This window comes from Primulina eburnea, chromosome 12 (assembly GCF_022965805.1).
Source record: "Primulina eburnea isolate SZY01 chromosome 12, ASM2296580v1, whole genome shotgun sequence".
Lineage (NCBI taxonomy): Eukaryota > Viridiplantae > Streptophyta > Magnoliopsida > Lamiales > Gesneriaceae > Primulina > Primulina eburnea.
Window position 1 is genome coordinate 34,357,410 of NC_133112.1, and position 22,081 is coordinate 34,379,490.

At 34.0% G+C, this 22,081-nt stretch overlaps 2 protein-coding genes across 4 annotated transcripts; one reads left to right on the forward strand and one right to left on the reverse strand.

The window, feature by feature from the left end:
- Window positions 1-10,832: 10,832 nt before the first annotated feature.
- LOC140808220 (large ribosomal subunit protein eL15-like) lies at window positions 10,833-12,930 on the reverse strand. The gene is made up of 4 exons (XM_073165288.1): window positions 12,795-12,930; window positions 12,468-12,634; window positions 11,687-11,884; window positions 10,833-11,283 (listed from the first exon to the last, which is right to left on the reverse strand). Exons 1-4 carry the CDS (start codon window positions 12,796-12,798, stop codon window positions 11,038-11,040), a joined length of 615 nt encoding a protein of 204 aa, XP_073021389.1. The 5' UTR covers window positions 12,799-12,930; the 3' UTR covers window positions 10,833-11,037.
- A 1,420-nt stretch (window positions 12,931-14,350) lies between these two features.
- On the forward strand, window positions 14,351-18,549 carry LOC140808066 (uncharacterized Rho GTPase-activating protein At5g61530). Of its 3 annotated transcripts, none has more exons than XM_073165077.1 (10): window positions 14,351-14,506; window positions 14,964-15,076; window positions 15,184-15,446; window positions 16,321-16,383; window positions 16,459-16,477; window positions 16,773-16,871; window positions 16,964-17,041; window positions 17,126-17,370; window positions 17,710-17,872; window positions 18,092-18,549. In XM_073165077.1, the coding sequence occupies exons 2-10, from the start codon at window positions 15,016-15,018 to the stop codon at window positions 18,235-18,237; spliced, it is 1,137 nt and encodes a 378-aa protein (XP_073021178.1). In that variant the 5' UTR covers window positions 14,351-14,506; window positions 14,964-15,015; the 3' UTR covers window positions 18,238-18,549. The 3 variants fall into 3 exon arrangements, with proteins under 3 accessions (XP_073021178.1, XP_073021177.1, XP_073021179.1); XM_073165076.1 differs by having other exon boundaries at window positions 14,355-14,516; XM_073165078.1 differs by having other exon boundaries at window positions 14,357-14,627.
- The last annotated feature ends 3,532 nt before the right edge of the window (window positions 18,550-22,081 follow it).

The window sequence follows — 22,081 nt, forward strand, 5'->3', positions numbered from 1 at the left end:
TTATCTTCCTTGCTTTTGATGTGCTAGCATGATTTATTGCTTTCTTTATTATATGTTGTATTGTATCTGAATTGATTTACAACATATAAATGTTAAGCCTGAATCAGAACCGATTCTCGATCAGAGGTATATGATCAGAGGAGGGCTGAGACAGATTGCATAGATTGTGTACTAATCAGTTTGATAATCAGATATGCCACCGAGAAGAATACCGCAACCAGCAGCAGGTCAGGTGCTAGAAGAGGATAGTACATCAGGTGCTCAGATGGATGTTACTGCTACACCGATGGAGACTTTATTGAAGAGATTTCAATCATTCCATCCACCGACTTTAAAGGGTACCGAGATTGCAGTAGATTGCGAGAGCTGGTTAGACGATATAAGGATGCTGTTTGAGTCTTTGGCCTATACAGATGAAAGGAGAGTGAAGTTAATTGGGCATCAGTTGCAAGAGGTTGCGAAAAGCTGGTGGTTGACTACGAAGAGAGCCTTGGAGCATAGAGAGATTGACATTACTTGGAAGGTATTCAAGGATGAATTTTATCAGCGTTTATTCCCAGTCTCCTACCGAAAAGATAAAGGGGCAGAATTTGCGAATCTAATACAGGGGCAGTTGAATATCGAAGAGTATGTTGCCAAGTTTTCTGTCTTTCTTCGATTTGCGCCACACGTGGCAGGGAATGATGAAGCGGTTGCAGATCAGTTCATCAATGGCCTAAATTTAGATATCTTTACTTTGGTGAATACGGGACGACCCAATATCTTTTCTGAGGCACTGAACAGAGCGAAAGGAGCAGAGACTGGCTTGATTAGGCAGCGAGGAGCTTCCTATAGTGTTCAGAGTCAGAGACAGCCACAGCCCGCCGCACAGTTTCCACCACCTCCTCCTCGATTTGATAGTGGAAGCAGTAGTATTGGCAAGAAAGATTTTCTGAAAGCGAAGGGCAGACAGTTCAAGAAATCAGGGAGCAGTTCGTCGAGCTCCAGTGGGTCAAGACAAAGAAGTTCTGGCCAGAGTTCAGAGTATACAGGTGTTTATTGCAGTTCTTGCGGAGGCAGGCATGGCACAGAGCAGTTTCAGGGAGTAAGTGGGCGATGCAATATCTGTAGACAGCAGGGGCATTTCGCCAGAGTTTGCCCACAGAGGAGTTCCCAGCGATCCCAGGGTGCAGGGTCGTTTGCAGCATTGCCTCAGATTGAGAGACAGGCATCCTCTGTACATTCATTCCAGCCTCCGACACAGACACAGCGGAGGCCAGGAGGTAGCCAGACAGTGAGTCAGCCTCCCAGACAGCAGGCTCGAGTGTTTGCCTTGACAGAGGAGCAGGCCCAGGATGCGCCAGACGATGTGATTGCATGTAACTATTTTCTTTGCGGTTATCCTGCCTATGTTTTGATAGACACAGGTGCATCTCATACATTCATTTCTGAATATTTTGCATTGAGACATGCATTGCCTGTCGAGTCTTTGTCTACTGTAGTGTCTATTTCTTCTCCATTGGGAAGTGGTCTTATATCTGTGACTTCAGTTAGACATTGTATACTACAGTTTGAAGGTCATGAGATTGACTTAGATTGTATAGTACTTGGGTTAGCTGATTTTGATTGTATAGTTTGGATTGATATATTAACCAAGTACAGAGCCACTGTAGATTGTTTCCACAAGATTGTCAGATTCAGACCAGAAATGACAGATGAGTGGAAATTCTACGGTAAGGGTTCCAGATCTCGGATTCCCTTGATATCTGCGTTGACTATGAGTAGATTGTTGCAGAGAGGAGCAAAAGGGTTCCTTGTTTATTCAGTAGATCTACTGAAGTCGAGCCCAGCATTGGCAGATCTGCCAGTGGTTTGCGAGTTCGCTGATGTATTCCCAGGTGAGATTCCGGGGGTTACCTCCAGCCCGAGAGGTTGATTTCAGCATTGATCTTATGCCTGATATTGTTCCGCTATCGAGGGCTCCTTATATAATGGCACTGATAGAGCTGAAAGAACTGAAAGCACAGTTAGAAGATCTTCTAGCCAAGGGATACATTAGACCGAGTGTGTCTCCTTGAGGTGCTCCGGTGCTATTTGTACGAAAGAAGATGGTTCGATGCGATTGTGTATTGATTACAGACAACTGAATAAGGCGACAGGTGAAGAACAAGTATCCATTGCATCGCATCGACGACTATTTGATCAGTTACAGGGTTCTTCAGTCTATTCCAAGATCGATCTGCGATCTGGATATCACCAGCTGAGGGTTAGAGATGTTGATATACCGAAGACAGCATTCCGAACCAGGTATGGACATTACGAGTTTATTGTCATGTCTTTTGGTTTAACGAATGCGCCAGCGGTGTTTATGAGTCTGATGAACCGTATCTTTCAGAGGTATTTATATGAGTTTGTGATTATATTTATTGATGACATTTTTGTGTATTCTAAGAGCATGACTGAGCAAGCAGAGCATCTGAGAATTGTATTGCAGACGTTGAGAAATGAACAGTTGTATGCTAAATTGTCAAAGTGTGAATTTTGGTTAAGACAGGTTGCCTACTTGGGTCATATGATATCTGGAGACGGTATTTCTGTGGATCCGAGTAAATTTGAAGCTGTTATCAGTTGGCCGAGACCGACTTAGGTGCCAGAGATACGCAGTTTCATGGATCTAGCAGGGTACTACCGACGTTTTATCAGGGATTTCTCCAGTATAGCGAAGCCGATTACCCAGTTGACACAGAAGAGTGCACCATTTGTGTGGTCTGAAGATTGTGAGTCTAGCTTTTTAGAGTTGAAGAAGAGGCTGACCAGTGCGCCTGTCTTGATGATTCCTTCCGGTACAGGTGATTTCGTAGTATATTGCGATGCATCTCACAGAGGGCTATGATGTGTTCTTATGCAGCGAGGACATGTGATTGCTTATGCATCTCAACAGCTGAAGCCACACGAAATTCGTTATCCGATTCATGATCTTGAATTGGCAGCTATTGTCTTTGCATTGAAGATCTGGCGTCATTATCTGTATGGCGAGAAATTTGAGATCTACTCTGATCACAAGAGCCTGAAATATTTGTTTTCTCAGTGAGAATTGAATATGCGACAGCGTAGATGGCTTGATCTACTGAAAGATTTTTATTGCGAGATCAAGTACTATCCAGGGAAGTCAAATGCAGCAGCAGATGCCTTGAGTCGAAATGTATGTTCTCTATCCTTGTCGACGATAGGTGTATCGAGTTTAGTTGAAGATTGCTGTTTGTCTGGGTTAATATTTGATACGGATAGTAAATCGCTACGACTGGCTGCGATTCAGGTTGAGCCAGATTTAATTATGAAAATCAAAGAAGCACAGAGAACTGATCAGAACGTTCAAAGGTCAATTGATATGGTCAGAGCTGGACATAAATCAGAGTATCAGGTTAGAGATTTTATTCTGTATGTGAATAACCGTCTTGTAGTGCCATATATTTCAGATTTGAAGCAACAGATTATGTCAGAAGCGCACTGTAGTCGGTTTAGCATTCAACCTGGTGGTAGGAAGATGTACAATGATTTGAAGACACAGTTCTGGTAGAAACAGATGAAGTCCCATGGATTTTGTTACGAATTTGCCACGTTCTTCCCGAGGCTGTGATGCGATTTGGGTCATTATTGACAGATTGACCAAATCAGCATGTTTTATTCCATACAGAATGACCTATCGACATGATCAGATGGCAGAATTGTATGTCGAGAGATAGTCAGATTGCATGGTGTGCCAAAGTCTATTGTATCAGATCGTGATCCACGATTCACTTCTCACTTTTGGCACAGCCTGCAGCAGGCTCTAGGTACAACATTGCACCTGAGTACTACTTATCATCTCCAGACGGACGGACAGTCAGAGCGGACTATCCAGACTTTAGAGGATATGTTGAGAGCTGTAGTACTAGATTTCAGTACTAGTTGGCAAGATTCATTGTCATTGTGTGAATTCTCGTACAACAACAGTTATCAGACGAGCATAGAGATGGCACCGTTTGAAGATTTGTATGGTAAGAAGTGCAGATCTCCGTTGTACTGGGATGATATATCTGAGGTACCAGAACTTGGGCCTGACATGATTCGAGAAATGACTGAAAAAGTAAAGATCATTCAGAAGAGAATGAAGACAGCGCAGGATAGGTAAGCCAAGTATGTCAATATCAGACGTAGACCGTTAGTGTTCGAGCAGGGAGACAGAGTATTCTTGAAGATTTCACCTTTCAGAGGCGTTGTCAGATTTGGCAAGAAAAGGAAGTTGTCTCCTAGATACGTCGGTCTGTATGAGATTCTTGAGAATATTGGCAATCGAGCATATCGACTTGCTCTTCCTCCTTCTTTATCTGGGATACATGATGTTTTTCATGTATCGATGCTGCGTAGATATATGCCAGATATTTCTCATGTCATTCAGCCAGATGAAGCCGAGCTAGATCAGACTTTGAGCTATGTTGAGCAACCGATACAAATTCTAGATCGGAAAAATAAACAGCTCAGGACGAAGACTATTCCGCTAGTGAAGGTTCAGTGGAGTCGTCATGGCACTGAGGAAGCAACTTGGGAGACAGAAATATCCCGAGTTATTCATATGATGTGAGTATTTCTTCAGTTTTGATTTTATTATTTTCTTATTCATGCATGATTGATTGTTTGTGAGTTCGAGGACGAACTCCTATCTAAGAGGGGGAGAAATGTAAGGCTCGAGATTTATTAGTCTTCATTGATATGATACTCGAAGATATGAGAATGCATGAATTGATGTAAATATCGACGACAGCAGAAACGATGTTGCGATTTGAATTGAATTGCAAAAGATAGTGTTGAGACAGCCAAGACAGTGCACCCGCGGTCCAGAAGAGAGTGCACCCGTGCTTGTATTGCATGAAATGGTGACAAATTACAGTAGCAACACCGCACCCGCGCTGATAAATGTACCGCACCCGCGGTGCATGGCCAGTAGGGTAGGAAATTTTACAGAACAGAAACCGCACCCGCGGTGAAAACATGACTGCACCCGCGGTCGTCGAATTTCAAAAAATAAAAAGGCTGTCGAAGCTTGAGCGCACCCGCGGTGAAGAGTGACCGCACCCGCGGTGCTGCATGCGAGAAATCCACCTTGAATTCTTGTGTTGACACATGGCATATATATATAGAAATTGGGCTGAATCAGTGTTTTTTCACTTTTCAGAATGCAAAACCGAGACACTCTATGAAAGCTTCAAGTTCTTCCATTCTATAATTTAGTTTGTGCAAGATTTATCCATTTAAACTTAAATCCAAGTTCATTTCCGCGATCCTTGCGTTAAGGGCTTCAAGGGAATGTAAGTATGATTGTTTTTCAGCATGGTTCAGATTTGAATTGTTAAAGAAATGATGATTTGAGCTCTATATTATGTTATTATGATTGGTGGGAACTTATATTTGCAATCGGATCGATTTTTAGACACCTTATGAGATTGTTCTCAATTTCCAGCATATATATATATTGAGTTGCTGCAGATTTTGGGATACTAATGAGTGTGATGTTGATTATGAAGTAAAGATTATGATTTGTTGATATATGTTGAGGTTTGAGTTGATCGGTATTAAGAACTCACGCCGTTATGTCGTCGAATTTGTACCAAGATTGAATATGATTTGTATATGAGTTGCTTTGGATTGTGTCTTGATAGAATGCATCTATACATTGTCATATCAGATTAGAATTGACAGAGTTGACATTCCGACTTCGAGACTTCGATCGATTCCTACGACACGAAAGGTATAAATGCATGTGAATTGGGAGATGTGACTTGAATCAGATTTGGTTTGAGTTTCCCACAAATCACATACTAGTTTGTTATCTATATTTGATTATGATTATACCTTGTTTATTGATTGATATTCAAGCTTTGAGATAGGAGTCATTGGAAGACTTGCCAAAACTAGACGTTCGGTGGTATCGATGCATAGGAGCAGATCATCTCCGATTGTAGACATTCGATACAGCTATGACCGAAGTCTAGGAATAAGACGTACAGTTACCCCGATTGGGATGGTAGGTGACAGACAGTGACGTCTTATTCACACCGGGATCCCTAGATTTAGAAATGAGTCGAGTCAAGAATAAGATGTTGAATACAGATTTGTATTCCTTTACATGCCATAGATTATGATTCATGTTAGTTGATATTTGTTATGCTTTTGTATATGATGTGATACATTGCATGTATACATTTTTTATACTGGGATTTGTTCTCACCGGAGTTCCGGCTGTTGTTGTGTCTGTATGTGTGAATAACGACAGGTGGGACAGGATCTGGGTCACGAGCAAGATGAGAGATCAAGATATTGTGGTGATTTCGGGCATAGATGACTACTAGTTGTTTGTATTAGACGTGTACTGGTTTTTCTGAACACTAGTGTATGATTGTACTAAAACAGACTTGTATGTACATTATGTTTGTTTAATCGAATAAAGAATAGTTTCATGCTTCATTTATACATTTGATTTAATGTTAAAAGCAAAATTTTGACCCGCATTTTATGATAAAGATCAAATTAATCTCAGAAAGAATTGAGTTAGAGCTCGGGTCCCCACACATTTGCAGGTATAATCTAGTTACATTTACCTTCAAATTAGAATTTAAAAAATGCTTCACAAATTAATTAATTTTATAAAATATATTTTAGGCTATATATTTAAATTTTTGCCACAGGCATTGATTTTATGTGTCGCATAATCTAAAAATTATCGTATTAGAAACTCTTATAAGTGATCGGTATTGGGCAAAAACTTGTGTGAGACAGTCTCACGGGTCGTATTCGTGAGACGGATCTCTTATTTGGGTTATTCATGAAAAATATTACTTTTTATGCTAAGAGTATTACTTTTTATTGTGAATATGGGTGGGTTGACCCGTCTCACAGGTTAAGATCCGTGAGACGGTCTCACATGAGACTCACTCTCGGTATTGAAGTTTAGCTAAACGCTAGTATGTTTAAATAGCTTACAAGTTCTTATATCTAGCTATTTTAGATATTTATAAGCGGGAAAACGATTTTTTTGGTTCACTAATTTGTCGGATTTTGGGTTTTGGTTCATTAAATTTTCTGGTTTTATGCACTAACTTATAATTTTAGTTTATTTTGGTCGAACTACTGGTGATTTTCTGATGTCCCACTAGCATTTTTCTAAATTTTAGCATTTTCAATGTCACGTCGGTATTATGATGAAATAGATCTTATAGAGAAAATCAAAATTAGTGTATCAAAACAAAACTTTGAGAATTAATAGACTAAAACCCAAAATAAAAAGAGTTGATGGACCAAAAAATTCTTTTTCCATTTTACGAACTACGATGACTCATTCCAAGAATAGGATGTAAAGATATTTGAATAAAATAAGACAATTAAGTTTAAAGAAGTTGATATATTTGATATTATAAAATTATTTTAATTTCACAACCACGAAAAAGGAAATTATATATACTTGAAAAATAAACAAATAAATATTTTTGTGGGATCTGAGTTGTGTGTATTTGTGATGTAATAAATTTACGAAACATTTTATTATTTTAAATATTAAAATATACAAAAACATAAATTAGATTTAACCTAATATTTTTTACACAAGTACTTATTTTTCTATCTTACAGGCTCTTTTAAAAAAATTGCCTCATAATTCATAGCAATTAGCATATAAGCTCTCAAATATGAACGATGATTTCCTAAAGGTGTTTTCTAACCTCTCAGACATCATTTGACTCACGGGACAAGATAATAAAATATTATAATACGGGGATAATAAATCGAAATTTATGGATAATATTGTTATTTTTAACTCCAATTATTATAAAACACGATACAAAGTTGGATGAATCAAGAACGTAGAATCCTATCTTTTACATCAAACGGTGTCTTAGCGTATTGTATTATATCTTGATTTCATACTATAATACTTATATTTTGTTGAGTAGGTCTTTCATAAGACGGTTTCACGAATCTTTATTCGTGAGACGGATCAATCATGTCCATATTTACAATAAAAATTAATATATTTGACATAAAAAATAATATTTTTTGTTGATGACCCATATAGAATATATGTTTCACAAAATTGATCCGTGAGACCGTCTCACATAAGTTTTTATGTATTTTGTTTGTTCAAGGGTGAGAAAGCATGTTTTATGCTACTGGAACTTGCGGTGGTGCTGAAACAACAAAAGCAATTACATGAAGAATTAGGAAATACTATTAATTCAGTGGCTGCATCTCTAGAGGTAATTCAGAATCAAGTTTTGTGGGAATTTAATTTATTTAAAATTTCCAAGTTTTGGTTTCGATCTTGCACTAAAAATTTGATCTTGCCAAGGTTTACTGGGAATTTGTAATGAATACAGTTTGTTGTTAAAAAATAATCACAACAATTGATTATTTAATATTTGACGTGCAGGTCCAAGAGAAGAGTTTGAGAGCTCACCGTATTCAACTAGCGAAGGAAATGAAATAAATTATTTAATTAGAACCAAAAAAAAATTAATACACGTTAAATAGTACAAAAGAAATAATCAAATTATATTTTGATTTAAAACTGGTTGTGTTTTTTTGGTGTTGCATACTGAGATCATTTATTATACATTCATTATGATATTTTTTGATATCCCAACTATGGTGTAGGTTTGGACATGCTACGTGTATTCCTTTGATTTGATTTTATTTGGTTGAGGGAGAAAAGTAATTTAGTGAGTGACATTCTGGGAAGCTCTTGTGCATCGTGTTGTTGACGTTGCTTCATTTGATCTGATTGAAAAAGTGAGCCAAAAAGTGACACCAGATCTTAACAGGTAACTCTGTTTCTACTATGAACAAAGACGATAGTAGGGAATGACTAACACTGATACAAAGGGTACGAAACATCACTTACAATGAGGTTCATGGGATTAATAGCCCGCGTTGGCTCCTAAGTAGGTACAATCTCTCATGTCTATATGTCGCTTTCTATGTGACGCTATGTTGTTACAAGTATAAAAAAATAAAAGTGCATTTCGGCTAACATTTATAACTTCATGCTAATCATTTGATCTTATAAATTGGTCTCGAATCCCCGAATAAGCATATTAATATCTTTCTTGGGAATGAGTGACGTCTTAGGAGGCTCTCGAATGTCATGCTATTGACATTACTCTATTTAATCTGGTTGGTCAAGTGAGTCGTAAAAATGTAACGTCAAATTTTATCGAGTAATTATGTCTTTGCTGAAGACATAACCAATAGTAGAGAATGGGTGAGAGTTGAGACTCCTCTCGAGGATTGGAGACAACACCGACAGTTAGGCACACCCCAAAGTCTCTCTCAAATCAATGGCCTGACAACTCGATCAGTCGACGCTCATGTATATGCAGTTTATCATGTCTGTATGTCGTTTAGCTTAATGTTCTGCGATATTATATAAATAAAGTTGTAATTTGGCTAAAAACTATAGCTCAGTCATAAGAGTACGATTCTAAATTAAGACAGATTTGAATTTCAAACAATTATTGATCCACAAAATAGATAAAAAAAAAATGATTGGTTTTGCTCCAACGAGTTTTGGCCATTGGGTCTCACAGTGAATGGGGCCCCACTTTTAAAAACTGTGGAGGAATGCTGAATTGAGCCAAAAATACAAAAAAAAAAAAAAAATACAATTATTGAATTTGAACCGAATTAGATATATTTAATATTTGTGCCCAAACTCACCTAATTTAATTTTTTGGCTCGAAATATTAGAATATGTTTATGAAAATATATCTTGAAATGTTAGAAATAATATGTTTAATATAATATCAACAAAATATTAAAAATCACAACCAACTCACTATATATGAAACACAATAATATGAATTAAATCTATCTAAAAACAATTGAACATATTCAGTTCAACTCGATAATTTCGGTTATGAATCAAATATTTTTCGATTCAACCTGAAAATCTCACAAACTGACAAAATTCGTTTGCACATCCAGATAGACGGGCAGGAGTAAAACATTTGGCCCTCAATTAAATATTTTTTATAACAAAAACTAAAAAAAATCTTTAATGTAAAATATTTAATAAAGAATTGTATGCACACGGTTTTACCCACATTGAATAGTTTTAGAATGAGGTTAAAATTAAGATTTGTGGGAAGTCTTCTACTAAATTTTTTCCAAGACAAATGCAAGTACATCGTTTCAAATGACAAATTTTATATATTCAGTTCATATTTCTCGAAAATACGCCAAATCTTTCCCAGCAGAACCAATTAGCTTAGCCCACTCGGGTGCGCATGTAATGAACACATTAACAATTTCAGTACCTTGGATCCTCAGATAACAAGAAAGATTTGAGATTTGGATTATCTACTCCGACTGAAAACACAACACAAAGATTTGAGATTTGGATCAGCTACTCTGACTGAAAACACAACACTCTGTGTGGTGCATTTTTTAAACAAGACGACCAGTTAATCATCTCGTATCATATGACAATTGTTCAAATTTATCTGACACATTTGATATAAATCATATTGTATAAAAAGTGTGTTGTGTTTATAACATAACATGTTATCCAAATCCGAAGATTTGACTCGCAATCTTTATTTTTTTTTTCAAAGTAGTCACCTCACATGTGTATATTCGAGTATGAGGAGAGATGTTAAATTGATTCTAGCTTAAAGCTTTGATGTCAGATGAGTGAATATTCTATATTGAAGAAAATTGTAATTTTTTTAATATTAAAAATTTGGAGAATATCGGAATTTTCTACATAAAAAAAATTGTTTGAAGAATAGATTTCAAACTATCTCATGGATCTTCATGTGAAATCATTATCGGAACAAAAGAGAAAAGATTGTATATAATAGCAGCAAATATAACAGCAACTAACGGCTAACAAAGCACATATGGATATCCTATTGGAGAACATAAAGCATGTCCAATAAAAACAGTAATACTTTCCTTCAGAAGTTTAGAAAAAGTTACAAGAGGAACGGATTGGGGTATACCATAGGAGTACCAAACATAACAAGATGATCATCGGTACCGACGGAGGGACAATGTTTGGTTTCTCTTCCATGTAGCCCTTCTTGAAGGGCGAGCTTTGTGGTGAAGGTGGCCCTTTCCACGCAGACCCCTGAACTTCTTTCCGGCAGAGGTAAGTCCTCGGAGTTCTCTATGTTTGTGAACTGGATTTGCAATCCAGTTAATCCTTGGGTCCTTTCGGATTGTGGTGTGGGCCGGATCGATCAAAATAACTTCAAAATACTTGTAAGTAGAGTCCTGCATTGGACAAAGAGTTGGAACACTACTTATGAAGAATATTGGAAAGACCTATGCATCTACAAGGAAAATACTGAAGATTACTTTTAAAGAGATTATTGTTACCACAAGCTTTCTACTTCAATATCAAATATGATAGCATGTTACTATGTCAATCATGACGTCAAACTTTTGAAAAATTTTAGTCACAACTTATATTCTTCAGTACATTTGCGAAGAAACTGAATAGGTGATTTAATCATTGAATTCCTCCTATGCCATTCAACTTTAGACATCTAATTGCCCAAGGTATTACTAGTGTACACATGTCAACATTAGTTATCACCATAGCAGATAAAATAAATACTTTACCCAACAAAAAAGAATAGAAATGCTAAAGGAAGCATGTTAACACAAGGCAAACCTCATTGATCCAATAAGAATTCAAAACCCTCAGTCCACCCAGTTTTCTTCCAGCACGCTCTTCTGCAACAGAGCGCTTGCTACGCTGGAATTTCAGTTGTGTAACACCCTGGTTGGTGGGTTTTCCGTACACAATTCCTTTGGAAACGGGCCTCTTCCTTCCACCACGTCTTACACGGACACGGTATATCACGTAACCCTGGTAGATAACATTCAGACACATAAAATCACTGAAAAAAACTGCTGGAGATAAGGATCGAGAAGGCATCGAAAAAAAACTTAACAATATTTCAAGGAAGATACAGCCCTATCACACCCAAAAGCAGAAATATTCCATTAATCAACCGCCCATCATTAAAAAAATTAGCATACTTTAAGTAAATCAAATCAAAATGAGCATAGTGGCATCACACAACTAAGGCAATTAAGAAGGCCATTGAGTGCAAAATCGATTCTCCTAACAAGTCCCGTTAAATGAAATCTTCAATCAATAATAATCGCGATTAATTCCGGCATTCCGCAAGTAACATGAATATCAAACAAAAACCGAATATTACTCACTTACCCACGGTCACCAGCTACAAGAAATTCGAGCAATCTTATGGTTGATAAAATTTAAATGGTGTCCCATAAACAAATTCAAATAAAGTACAAGACACAAAGAAAACTCATTTCAAGTTCATCTGATCTACAGGAAAAACCAGATATTGTGAAAAAACCACGCATCCAATATAATCACCAGATACACCTTAAAAATAAGAAAATTCCAATCAAATCCTAACCTGCTTCGCCTTGTAGCCCAGCCGTCGAGCTTTATCCGGGCGCGTCGAGTGAGTGACACGAACAACAGATGGAAGCTGGCGGTACTCCCAGCAGCGCACCCTAAGCAAGAACCGCATAACATCGGATTGCTTTTTCTTCCATAACTCCGATACGTATGTATAAGCACCTGTGATGTGAATCACCAGATCAATCCAAATGATTCAAAAAAAAAAAATCAGTAAAAAGAATTCATTTCCACCAAGATAACATCATTTATGATTCTGAGCTTCAAATGAAATTAAAGCAGGAAATTAGGGATCGGAGAGGGCAGAGGCGGGGAAACACACCCATTGCTGCTGCCGCTGCTGCGGGTAACTAGTAGCAATCCATGGAATTAGGGTTTTTGTCTTCAATTCTGAAGTCCAAGGTTCCCAGGTTTGGGCTTTGTTCTCTTGGGCTGGAACTAAAATGTTGGGCTAAATTTTTCTGAAATGGACCTTGTTTATTGGGCTTGTTTAGCTTTCACACTCGATCTCTTTTATTCATTGCCCGAACTGATCAATATTAACTATTTTTTTTTAAATATCCTGCCAATCAACACCTCTTATCTACATTTTTATTTACTATCTTAATTTACAATATCATAAATATATATTTTATGAAAACAATATTAATTAATTTATTAATAATATATCTTAGTTTAGTTTAATAAATTAATAATACATTTCAATAATTAATATTTAATAATTATCTATATTTATATTTTTCACTTAATATCAAGTTTTTTTTACAGAAATAAAATTGTTTTTTTTTTATTTAAAAATTAGGGTGTAATATTAAGCAATAAATCATTACAATAAGATAAAAAAAAATTGTTGAGTACACCATTGAATTTTTCTGTAATTTAAAATAAGAAGATACAAATATATGTTTTTTAAATGATGGAGAAATTTTAGATATAAGCTTTTTCTTGCTTATATATATTTTTTGTTTAAGTGAGTCTCATGTGAGACCGTCTCACGGATCATAATCTGTGAGACGGGTCAACCCTACCCATATTCACAATAAAAAGTAATACTCTTAGCATAAAAAGTGATACTTTTTCATGGGTGACCCAAATAAAAGATCCGTCTCACAAATAATACCCGTGAGACCGTCTCACATAAGTTTTTGTCTTTTTGTTTAGAGTTCAAGTTTACAAGTTGACATTTATATTCTTAAAATATTATCATATTACATTTTTTTTAAAAATAAAATTTGTGTAGGATAGAACGTTTGCTGTCAAGCACTACGATTTGATAACTTTTTCAGCAAAGATAATTATTACATTCAACAATATTTTTCCCGATAATTGCACTATTTACAGTCTGTGAGAATCTAACCCGTGACATTGACTCTGATATCAATTGTAAGACCAAGTTCTTGTCGTTTTACCAAAAACCATAGTTGGTGGTATCGGTGCATTCAAATCTTTTAAACTGTACAACAGCTCAAACACAACAGTTCGACCGTTCTATCAAAATGAACAATTATTGCACATAACTTTTTCACTTTTATAATTTACATTTCAAGAATTTTTTTAATACAAATTTTTATCATTTTTTATATTTTTATTTTTATTAATATTATAATTTTTTTTTCAAGCATAAATATCATAAGAAAATAAATTATTATTTATACAATATTCATATAGTCTAAATCGAATGACATAATATTTGACCTATTATTATAATAATATATAAACAATATATTTCAATTTAAGAGATCTATATCTCAATTATTTTCAAAATCATTATACTACAAACAAAAAATTCATATTATTCTTCGTATCAATCTTTTATCAAAATATTTATTTCTTTTAATACAAATTGATAATTATTTTATAGCTTTTATTTTTGTACTAAATCATATTTTATATTTGAAAGACTTCTTGTTTTGAATTTTCTCTTCCGCTCTTATATTCTCCGCTGCCGATTCCGAAGCGTCAAACACTTGCAAATTCAGGGTTTTGGAGCAGTTGATCGTTGCTTGACTGATGTTTGCTGACTGCATTTCTTGAGTTAATGACGGTTAATTTCTCACCGTTTATTTAACTGATGATTAATCGGCCGTGGGACTGGTTGTTGATTCTGTTTTTCTTTTTTGATCATGTTACGAGGATTATATGACGCTCTTTCGTTGTAAGATATGGTTTGATTTCTTTGGTTGCTATTTCCTGGTTTACGGAGTTGAGAATTTGTTTGAACTTATCCTTTTTTTGGTGGTCTATGCGAATCAATTTTTTGGCTATAAAGTTGAAAGGAAAATGAAAGATAATTTGCAAAATCAACCTTTAGCATTTAATGAAGAATTCTGGTGATTTTTATGTTTACAAAAGATTGGAGGATCGGGAAAAAAAGTTATCCAGTGCAGGAATTAGCATCTAGATTTATTTACGTTTCATAAAAGACTTCTTTTTTACTAATTTGATAAGTATATTCTCATCAATTGTTGGTTTTGTTGCTTAAAATCGACAGATAGAGTAAAATTAATATCTCCAGTCAAATTTGGTGTTGGAGGACAGTACAAATGCCTTCAATTGTATCGCCTCAGTGGCAAGAAAAGGCCAATGTTTTCTTTCAATCCTCGGGTATTTATTTGAATTTTAATAATTTCTAGTCGGTCCTTCTCTCTTTATGTTCTTTTAGCACATCTAAGTGTATAAAATGGAGATCAAATGACAGTTCTTATGAATAGGAGAGAAGCTTAAAGAAGCAGGGCAATCTGCCGGAAGTTTTGTTGGGGAAGCTGCCAAGGACGCGAAAGAAAATGTTGTTGACGTGGCAGGGAAAGTCGGCTCTGCAGTCAAAAGCCGGTGGGCACTCTTCCAGCAGCCATCTACAAGACATGCAATGCAGGAACGTCTTATTTCTGCTGCTGCCACCAGCAGCATGTTTTTAAGGAGGGGATTTTCAGAAACTAAAGACAAGGTTTCTGTGGGAAAAACTAAGGTTGAAGAGGTAATAAAGCAGGAATGCTCGATGACAGGAGTACATGATGTTTAATTTTTTTTATTAAATACAGTTGATGTGTGGCGTAGCTTTGCTACTACTTCAAGCAAGTGGAATTAATAATTACTTTACCTTATTAATCGTCTCATAAAACACCATTGTTAGATGAGGTACAGAATAAATGACAACATGCCTGGATCTGAATTCTTTTATCAAATCTTTTTGGTATATAGTTGATTCTTATTTGATTGATGCTACTTTTTATGGTAGGTACTGTTTGCTAGTTTGTGTCCATTACAAGTTCCCACTTATTGCATGGTTTTGTTCTGCATCTGTAAACTAGCCATAACATCTGCCCATTTGATAAATACTTTCGATACTTGGTCCGTTCAAGATCACTTATCAGTCTAGCTCTTAATCTGATCTGGACATCCAGTTACTCAATGATAAAAGAAAATTTTGTTTTCCGATTGTGCAAACTTCAAAGATATTATAAATCTACAATTGATGATGCTTCCATAAAAATTATGATGTTGGGTTTCATTCTATAATACTAATAAAAAAGGATTCTTCATTTTGTGAGTGCTGATCAAAACATTTTATGAAAATGTATATGGAAAAATAATCTTTCATGAATACATATTTATGCATGTCTTCAGATTGACAAGAAGAAGAATGTTCAAGACATCAATATCATGAACATAAATACATAATTCACACAAATTCTGTCTTATTTCTTCTCATTTTCTTGTTTCTCATGGTTTCTTTTGATATTCAGGTATGGTTTGACATTCATGATTTATGTATTGCATTCGAAACAAGTATAAGTTGTTTCCATTAGTTCTGCAATGGGAGGTACAATGATGATAAAATTATTGTACAGGTGGCCAAGAAGACTGCACAAAAAAGTAAAACTCTTCTGACAGACATTGAGAGATGGCAAAAGGTGCAGAAAGTCCTTTTGTTCATTTTTGTTCCAACAAAGAATGTTTCTAACTTTTCTTTTTTATCATTTCTGCAGGGAGTTGCAAGTACTGATGGTAGGTTTTTGATGCTTTTGTTGTTTAATGAACTAGTAGTGAGGTGTACAAAAAGAAACCAACGTGGAGATACTTTGATGAGTTTACAAAAACTGACAATGGATTTTATTTTGTTTAGCTTTGTGTAGTTATTTTATGTGAGGTCTTTACTTGATGAAGCACATGTTCAATGAGCTACTAACTATTTTATACCTCTGTTCTAGAAACTACTCGTTCCAAAGCTAAATAAATGTTGCATGCAATGCCTCCTAACTTAATTTGATGTAGACAATCACTTTTCTTGTTGATCTGTCAGTATTTGGAGTCCCAGTTGAGGTTACTGTACAGCGCCAACAGTCTAGCACTCCAATTCCAAATATATTGATCAAATGTTCAGATTATCTTATATTATCAGGTGATTAGGGAAAGCAAAAATAATGAATTTAATTTTTGTTTATATCATTAAAAAATATTTACTCAGTTTAGGTTCTCACTTTTATGATTTAGGATTGAATTCTCAGGAGTTGTTCAAGGCCCAGGGAGACAAAAAGGTTATTCGGCAGTTGGTGTCCTTGTACAATCACGGTATATCTTTACTTTCATCCTTACGTGAATTTATGTTATTTGCATCTTTTCCACTTGTTTTTTATGTTTTATCTGTATATCCAGATCCAGATGCAACTCTTCCAGAGGGTGTGAACTCAATTGACGTCGCAGCTCTTATTAAATGTTACATTGCAAGTCTTCCTGAACCACTAACCTCCTTTGAATTGTACGATGAAATAAAAAATGCTCGAACCAACATTCATTTAATGAGAAATATTCTCAAGAAACTTCCAACTGTTAAATACATGACATTGGAACTAGTGACTGCCCTTTTGCGTCATGTTGGCGAAAAATCTCCTCTTAACAAGGTAGACTTCTCCCCTCTTTGGTGTGCATGACAGTTCCTTTTTTTGACTCTGAGAATTCCACTTTAAGTGTGTCCATTGAATGAGCATTTAGTGAGTTAACTTGTGCCTTCCAACCGGTGCTGGGCTTTGGGGAGTACAGCAATTCTAAGCGCTACGTGATATTCTGAAGTTTGATGTTCTAAAGTACAGCACTGCACTTCCCATATTCCAACAAATGTTTAATTTAGACATTCCATGATTATGTGACCTATCATATTTGGGAGCATAAATTCAGAATATTGAGTGTATCCTCAATTTTTACTTGATAGCAATGCTTAAATGGTTGCAAACTTGTTACAGATGGATACTCGAAGCCTTGCAATGGAAATGGCTCCTGTCATTATGTGGCGGAAAGGCCAAGGACCTGAGCACTATAAACAGTATTGGAATGATCCATCAAAGCTTGATCCTAAGACTAATATAGATTCTGCCTCCAACTTCAGTGCATGGGACATGCTTGCAGGTTATCTAGCATCCATTGCACATGATCCTGATTTTTTTTGTCATAAATGTTTTTTCTTATTCGAACATATTAATGTGTAAATGTTCATTGGTATGAATCAGATGCATCACAAACATTCTTTAGAAAGCTTATTTTTTGCTCTTCCTAATTCATCATCTTGCCGTGGTACAATTTTAGTGATAATATACAGTAGTAATGACTAATGATTGACAATTGCAGATGACTGTGAAAGTATAGATACTTCATCTTCTATCCCCCTCGATGATGGAACGGCAGTCGACTTTTGGGCTATTGAAGTTATTCAGTGTTTGATCGAACATCACAATGCTGTTTTCACAGATGCCAACGAGACCGTCTGGAGGTGATTCTTGACAATATTTCCCACTTATTCTTTATGGTACTATCCTGAGACCACCAATAAACATGTCCATAAAATTATCAGAATGCCTATAAAATCCCCAAGCTGGTAGTCTTTTGCAGCAAGGAGACATTGTTAGTGGCGTTTTGTCATAATTTTTGGAAATAATAATAATAATAATATATATATACATATATATATATATATATTATTAAGAATGTGTATAGAATTGGTGTTAGGATTACTATTTTTTAGATATCCAAAAAACTCTTGCAATAACAATTATTTGAAGGGGTGATAATTATAAATTAATTATATACTAGAATAACCTGAATAATCCTACTAATATGTTAGGATAAAAAATGAGTTTAGGGGAGAATCTTTAAAAAAAATTGAGATTTAAAAACAACAAATGACTTCAGCTGAGATCAACATACAAATGAAAAAATACTTCACAATCATGTATCAAAATTTTAATGATTTCAAAATTACAATTATCAATTTTTTTGAATTAATAATTTATTATTGATTTATTTGGTAGTTTATCCAACAAAAATAAAATTATTACAAAAAGTAGACAATATATTTTCTAATTAATTAAATAAATTTATATATAACTGTCCCAAATAACTTGAAAAAATTAAAGTAAAAATAAAAATACAAAACAAAAAATAATATTAATAATAATTCAAATTTCAAATTTCCCCACTAAAAAATAAACATAAACCAGATTATGTAAGACACAACACATGCATGTATATTATTAAGGAGTAGGATTCTTGTAAGACGATATTATTAAGGAGTAGGTTTCTTGTAAGACGATCACATGAATCTTTATCTGTCAGACGGGTCGATACTATCGATATTCACAATAAAAAGTAATACTCTTAGTATAAAAAGTAATAATTTTTCATGGATGACCCAAATAAAAGATCTGTATCACAAAATACGATCTGTGATACCGTCTCACACAAGTTTTTGTCATTATTAAGTACGAACTACCATTAAACAAGTGCATTAAACTAAATAAGATGAAAACGAAGTATGAACATACATATTAGCTAGCTATTTTTTAATCACAAAACACCGAATTAGTTAACTTCAAGTGTTGCGCAAACTTGATAACGATATTAATTTTTTGCAGATTATTATATTAATTCTTTAATTAATTTTTGGGACCACAGTAAACTTTTACTTTTAAAACATATCCATCATTAAAAGCTCCCATTTTATGATTTACACACACATATACGTACACACTCAAATGAATATGGATGTTGCTAAGTTAGGAAGGCTAAGGTATGGATAATTTTGCAGTCAATTTTTTTATACGATTACGATTTTTCTAAAAATGTAATTATTGTCTATGAAGTAGTCGTTATTTTCGATGTGTATTGGATAAACCGACTAACAAAATCACTATCTTGTTTGATAGGTTCTTCGGTGAAGTTCTTTCCGACAAAAGAGTTGTCTAGAGACGATTTTGAAAGTTTTTTTTTTTGTTGCTACAACGCTGGTATTTTTATAAAATTAACAACTTCTAAAAATATTATTTAATTAAAATTAGTTTGTTTCCATGATTTTTCAATATAAAGTAGAGTTAGTAAATCAAATGTAAGGTGAAAATTATATTTAGACAATTTCAAGCCTATTACGCTATTTTAACGTCACCTATCAAAATATTGTAATTTTTACATATAATATTATACTCATCTTCAACTCATTAAATCTATAATAAAATAAATATCCTCGCAATATTCCTTATTATTTTATTTATAAATCTAATTTATTCAACAAAATATTTATTAACACATTAATTAAAATATCGATACATTAATTTTAGGCTTAATTAATTTCTATATTTAAATTACTAATAAAATGTGTTTAAAAAATTACTTTAAGAAATTAAATATTAAATTATATTATTTTAAATACTTAAACTTATTAAAAGTTGATTATTTTATTCAATTAATTAAATATACAATTATAAAAAAAATAATTAATTTAATTATTCATTAAATAATAAAGTTGTTTAGAATAAAAGGTTACGAATATACAAAATAATATCAGCTTTGCCCCAACCTAAGGCTGAACATAGGGTTTTTTAATAAAATATTATAAAAACAAAAAAATTGATAAAATAAAACAAAATGAGAGGATTTTAAAATCATAACAATACGAGGAAATTCCTCTTATCCTACTATGAAATTTATACAATCTAGTGCTTACCGTTTTATTAAAAACTATAACTTGTGGTAAGTTTACAACTCAAATATTTTAAATCGTACAATAACTCACGCACCTCACCATATTCTTCTCAATAATTTACTTCTTGTCATCAATAAGAATCGAATCCATGGATCTTGGTTCTGATACTAAATGCCAGCAACGACCGCTTGTCTTTTTATTATGTTATAGCTGATGGTAACTGTGCAAGTCAAATATTTTAAACCGTATAATAGCTCAAGAACTAGTTTTATTACTCTATAAGCAAGACAATTTTATACCCAACATATATCTATATATATATATATACCAAAATTAAAATATGTGCCTATATATATAACTATATATATATATATATATATATATATATATTATATATATATATATCTTAAATTTTGGTGATAACAATTGGTTGTTTCAGAGTCTAGCTCCTATTTGCTTGTATCATAGGTTTTCTAACTCAACGTCGGGAAATCAAGTTGGATAACACTCTTGTTGATACATATAAATCAAGTGTGAACAGGTTCAAGCGCACTCCAGTAGACCACAGACTCTAGCTGATCAACTTTATCATATAGAATACCATTGACAGATCATGGACAAAATTTTACCAACCCTCGATTGATGAGAATCTTTCTTAGAATGTCAAGAGTCAATCAAAGCTTTTAGAATCCAAAGCCGTAAAAAACAAGAAGCATTAAATATAATGTACTTTGAAGAGAAGTTGACAATGCTATCTTGCCTGATGTTAGTACATATGATCGTTGAAAGTTTTTTATCGTTGGGAGATCTTTAAGTATAAATACGTAGATTCAAGATTGAAGGACATATGAGACTGAAGCTTTTACAATATGTAATATACAAGAACTCGAGCACTTTTATTCTTTCAATATCAAGATGCTCACTAGCGAACACTTATATTCTATATCAGATCATCAAGGATTGTTTTGTGTTATTTTACCAATTCTAGCCGTTCAAAGCTATATGTTGAAGAGCCATGTTGTATCTTTCTTAACCGAGGTTTCCAAAAGACAACCAAATATTTACACTGTTATTTAAGTTGTTTTTAAGAGTTTCGATTTAGGCTATGATAATTTTTAATCGAAGTAAGTTTGTATAAGAGTTGTATGAATTAAAATCTTTTAGTAGATTCCTTCGTAAGTGAAAGAAGAGATGACGTAAGAGTTATTCTTCAAACATCTATAAAACATTGTGTTTTTTACTTTGAGATTTATATTTCTATATGTTTTGATTTATTTATCTGCCGTATTGTTAAAAGATTATCTACACTGAATAAATTATATCACTAGTCTAATCGGACCATTTATGCACTCTAAAATCTTTTTCAATGGTTCAATTATCTATATCGGTTCAAAAAAGTCATTAATAGTTAATAATTGTTAAAATCAGTTCGAGCTTTTAAATTTATTTAAAATGGTCATTCACCTTCCTCTAACATTTTTACGATCCCAACAATTATTTTATTCTATTTTATATTATATATTTTAACTTATTTGTAAAATTGATTCATAAAAGTATTTTTTAAATGATTCATATAATAAAATGTGAATAACGGTACTTATACACATAATAAATGAATTTCAAATCAATTCATCATATTAAAC

Bases quoted from the DNA above. Each gene is read 5' to 3' on its own strand.
- LOC140808220 (XM_073165288.1), bottom strand. The intron at 11,885-12,467 runs GTTAGGATTTGA...GTTATCTACCAG, and splicing joins TGGGCTACAAGGCGAAGCAG to GGTTACGTGATATACCGTGT. The intron at 11,284-11,686 runs GTTTGCCTTGTG...TGTCCAATGCAG, and splicing joins ATTCTTATTGGATCAATGAG to GACTCTACTTACAAGTATTT.
- LOC140808066 (XM_073165077.1), top strand. From the start codon at position 15,016: ATGCCTTCAATTGTATCGCCTCAGTGGCAAGAAAAGGCCAATGTTTTC. The intron at 16,872-16,963 runs GTGATTAGGGAA...TTTATGATTTAG, and splicing joins AGATTATCTTATATTATCAG to GATTGAATTCTCAGGAGTTG. The intron at 17,042-17,125 runs GTATATCTTTAC...CTGTATATCCAG, and splicing joins GGTGTCCTTGTACAATCACG to ATCCAGATGCAACTCTTCCA.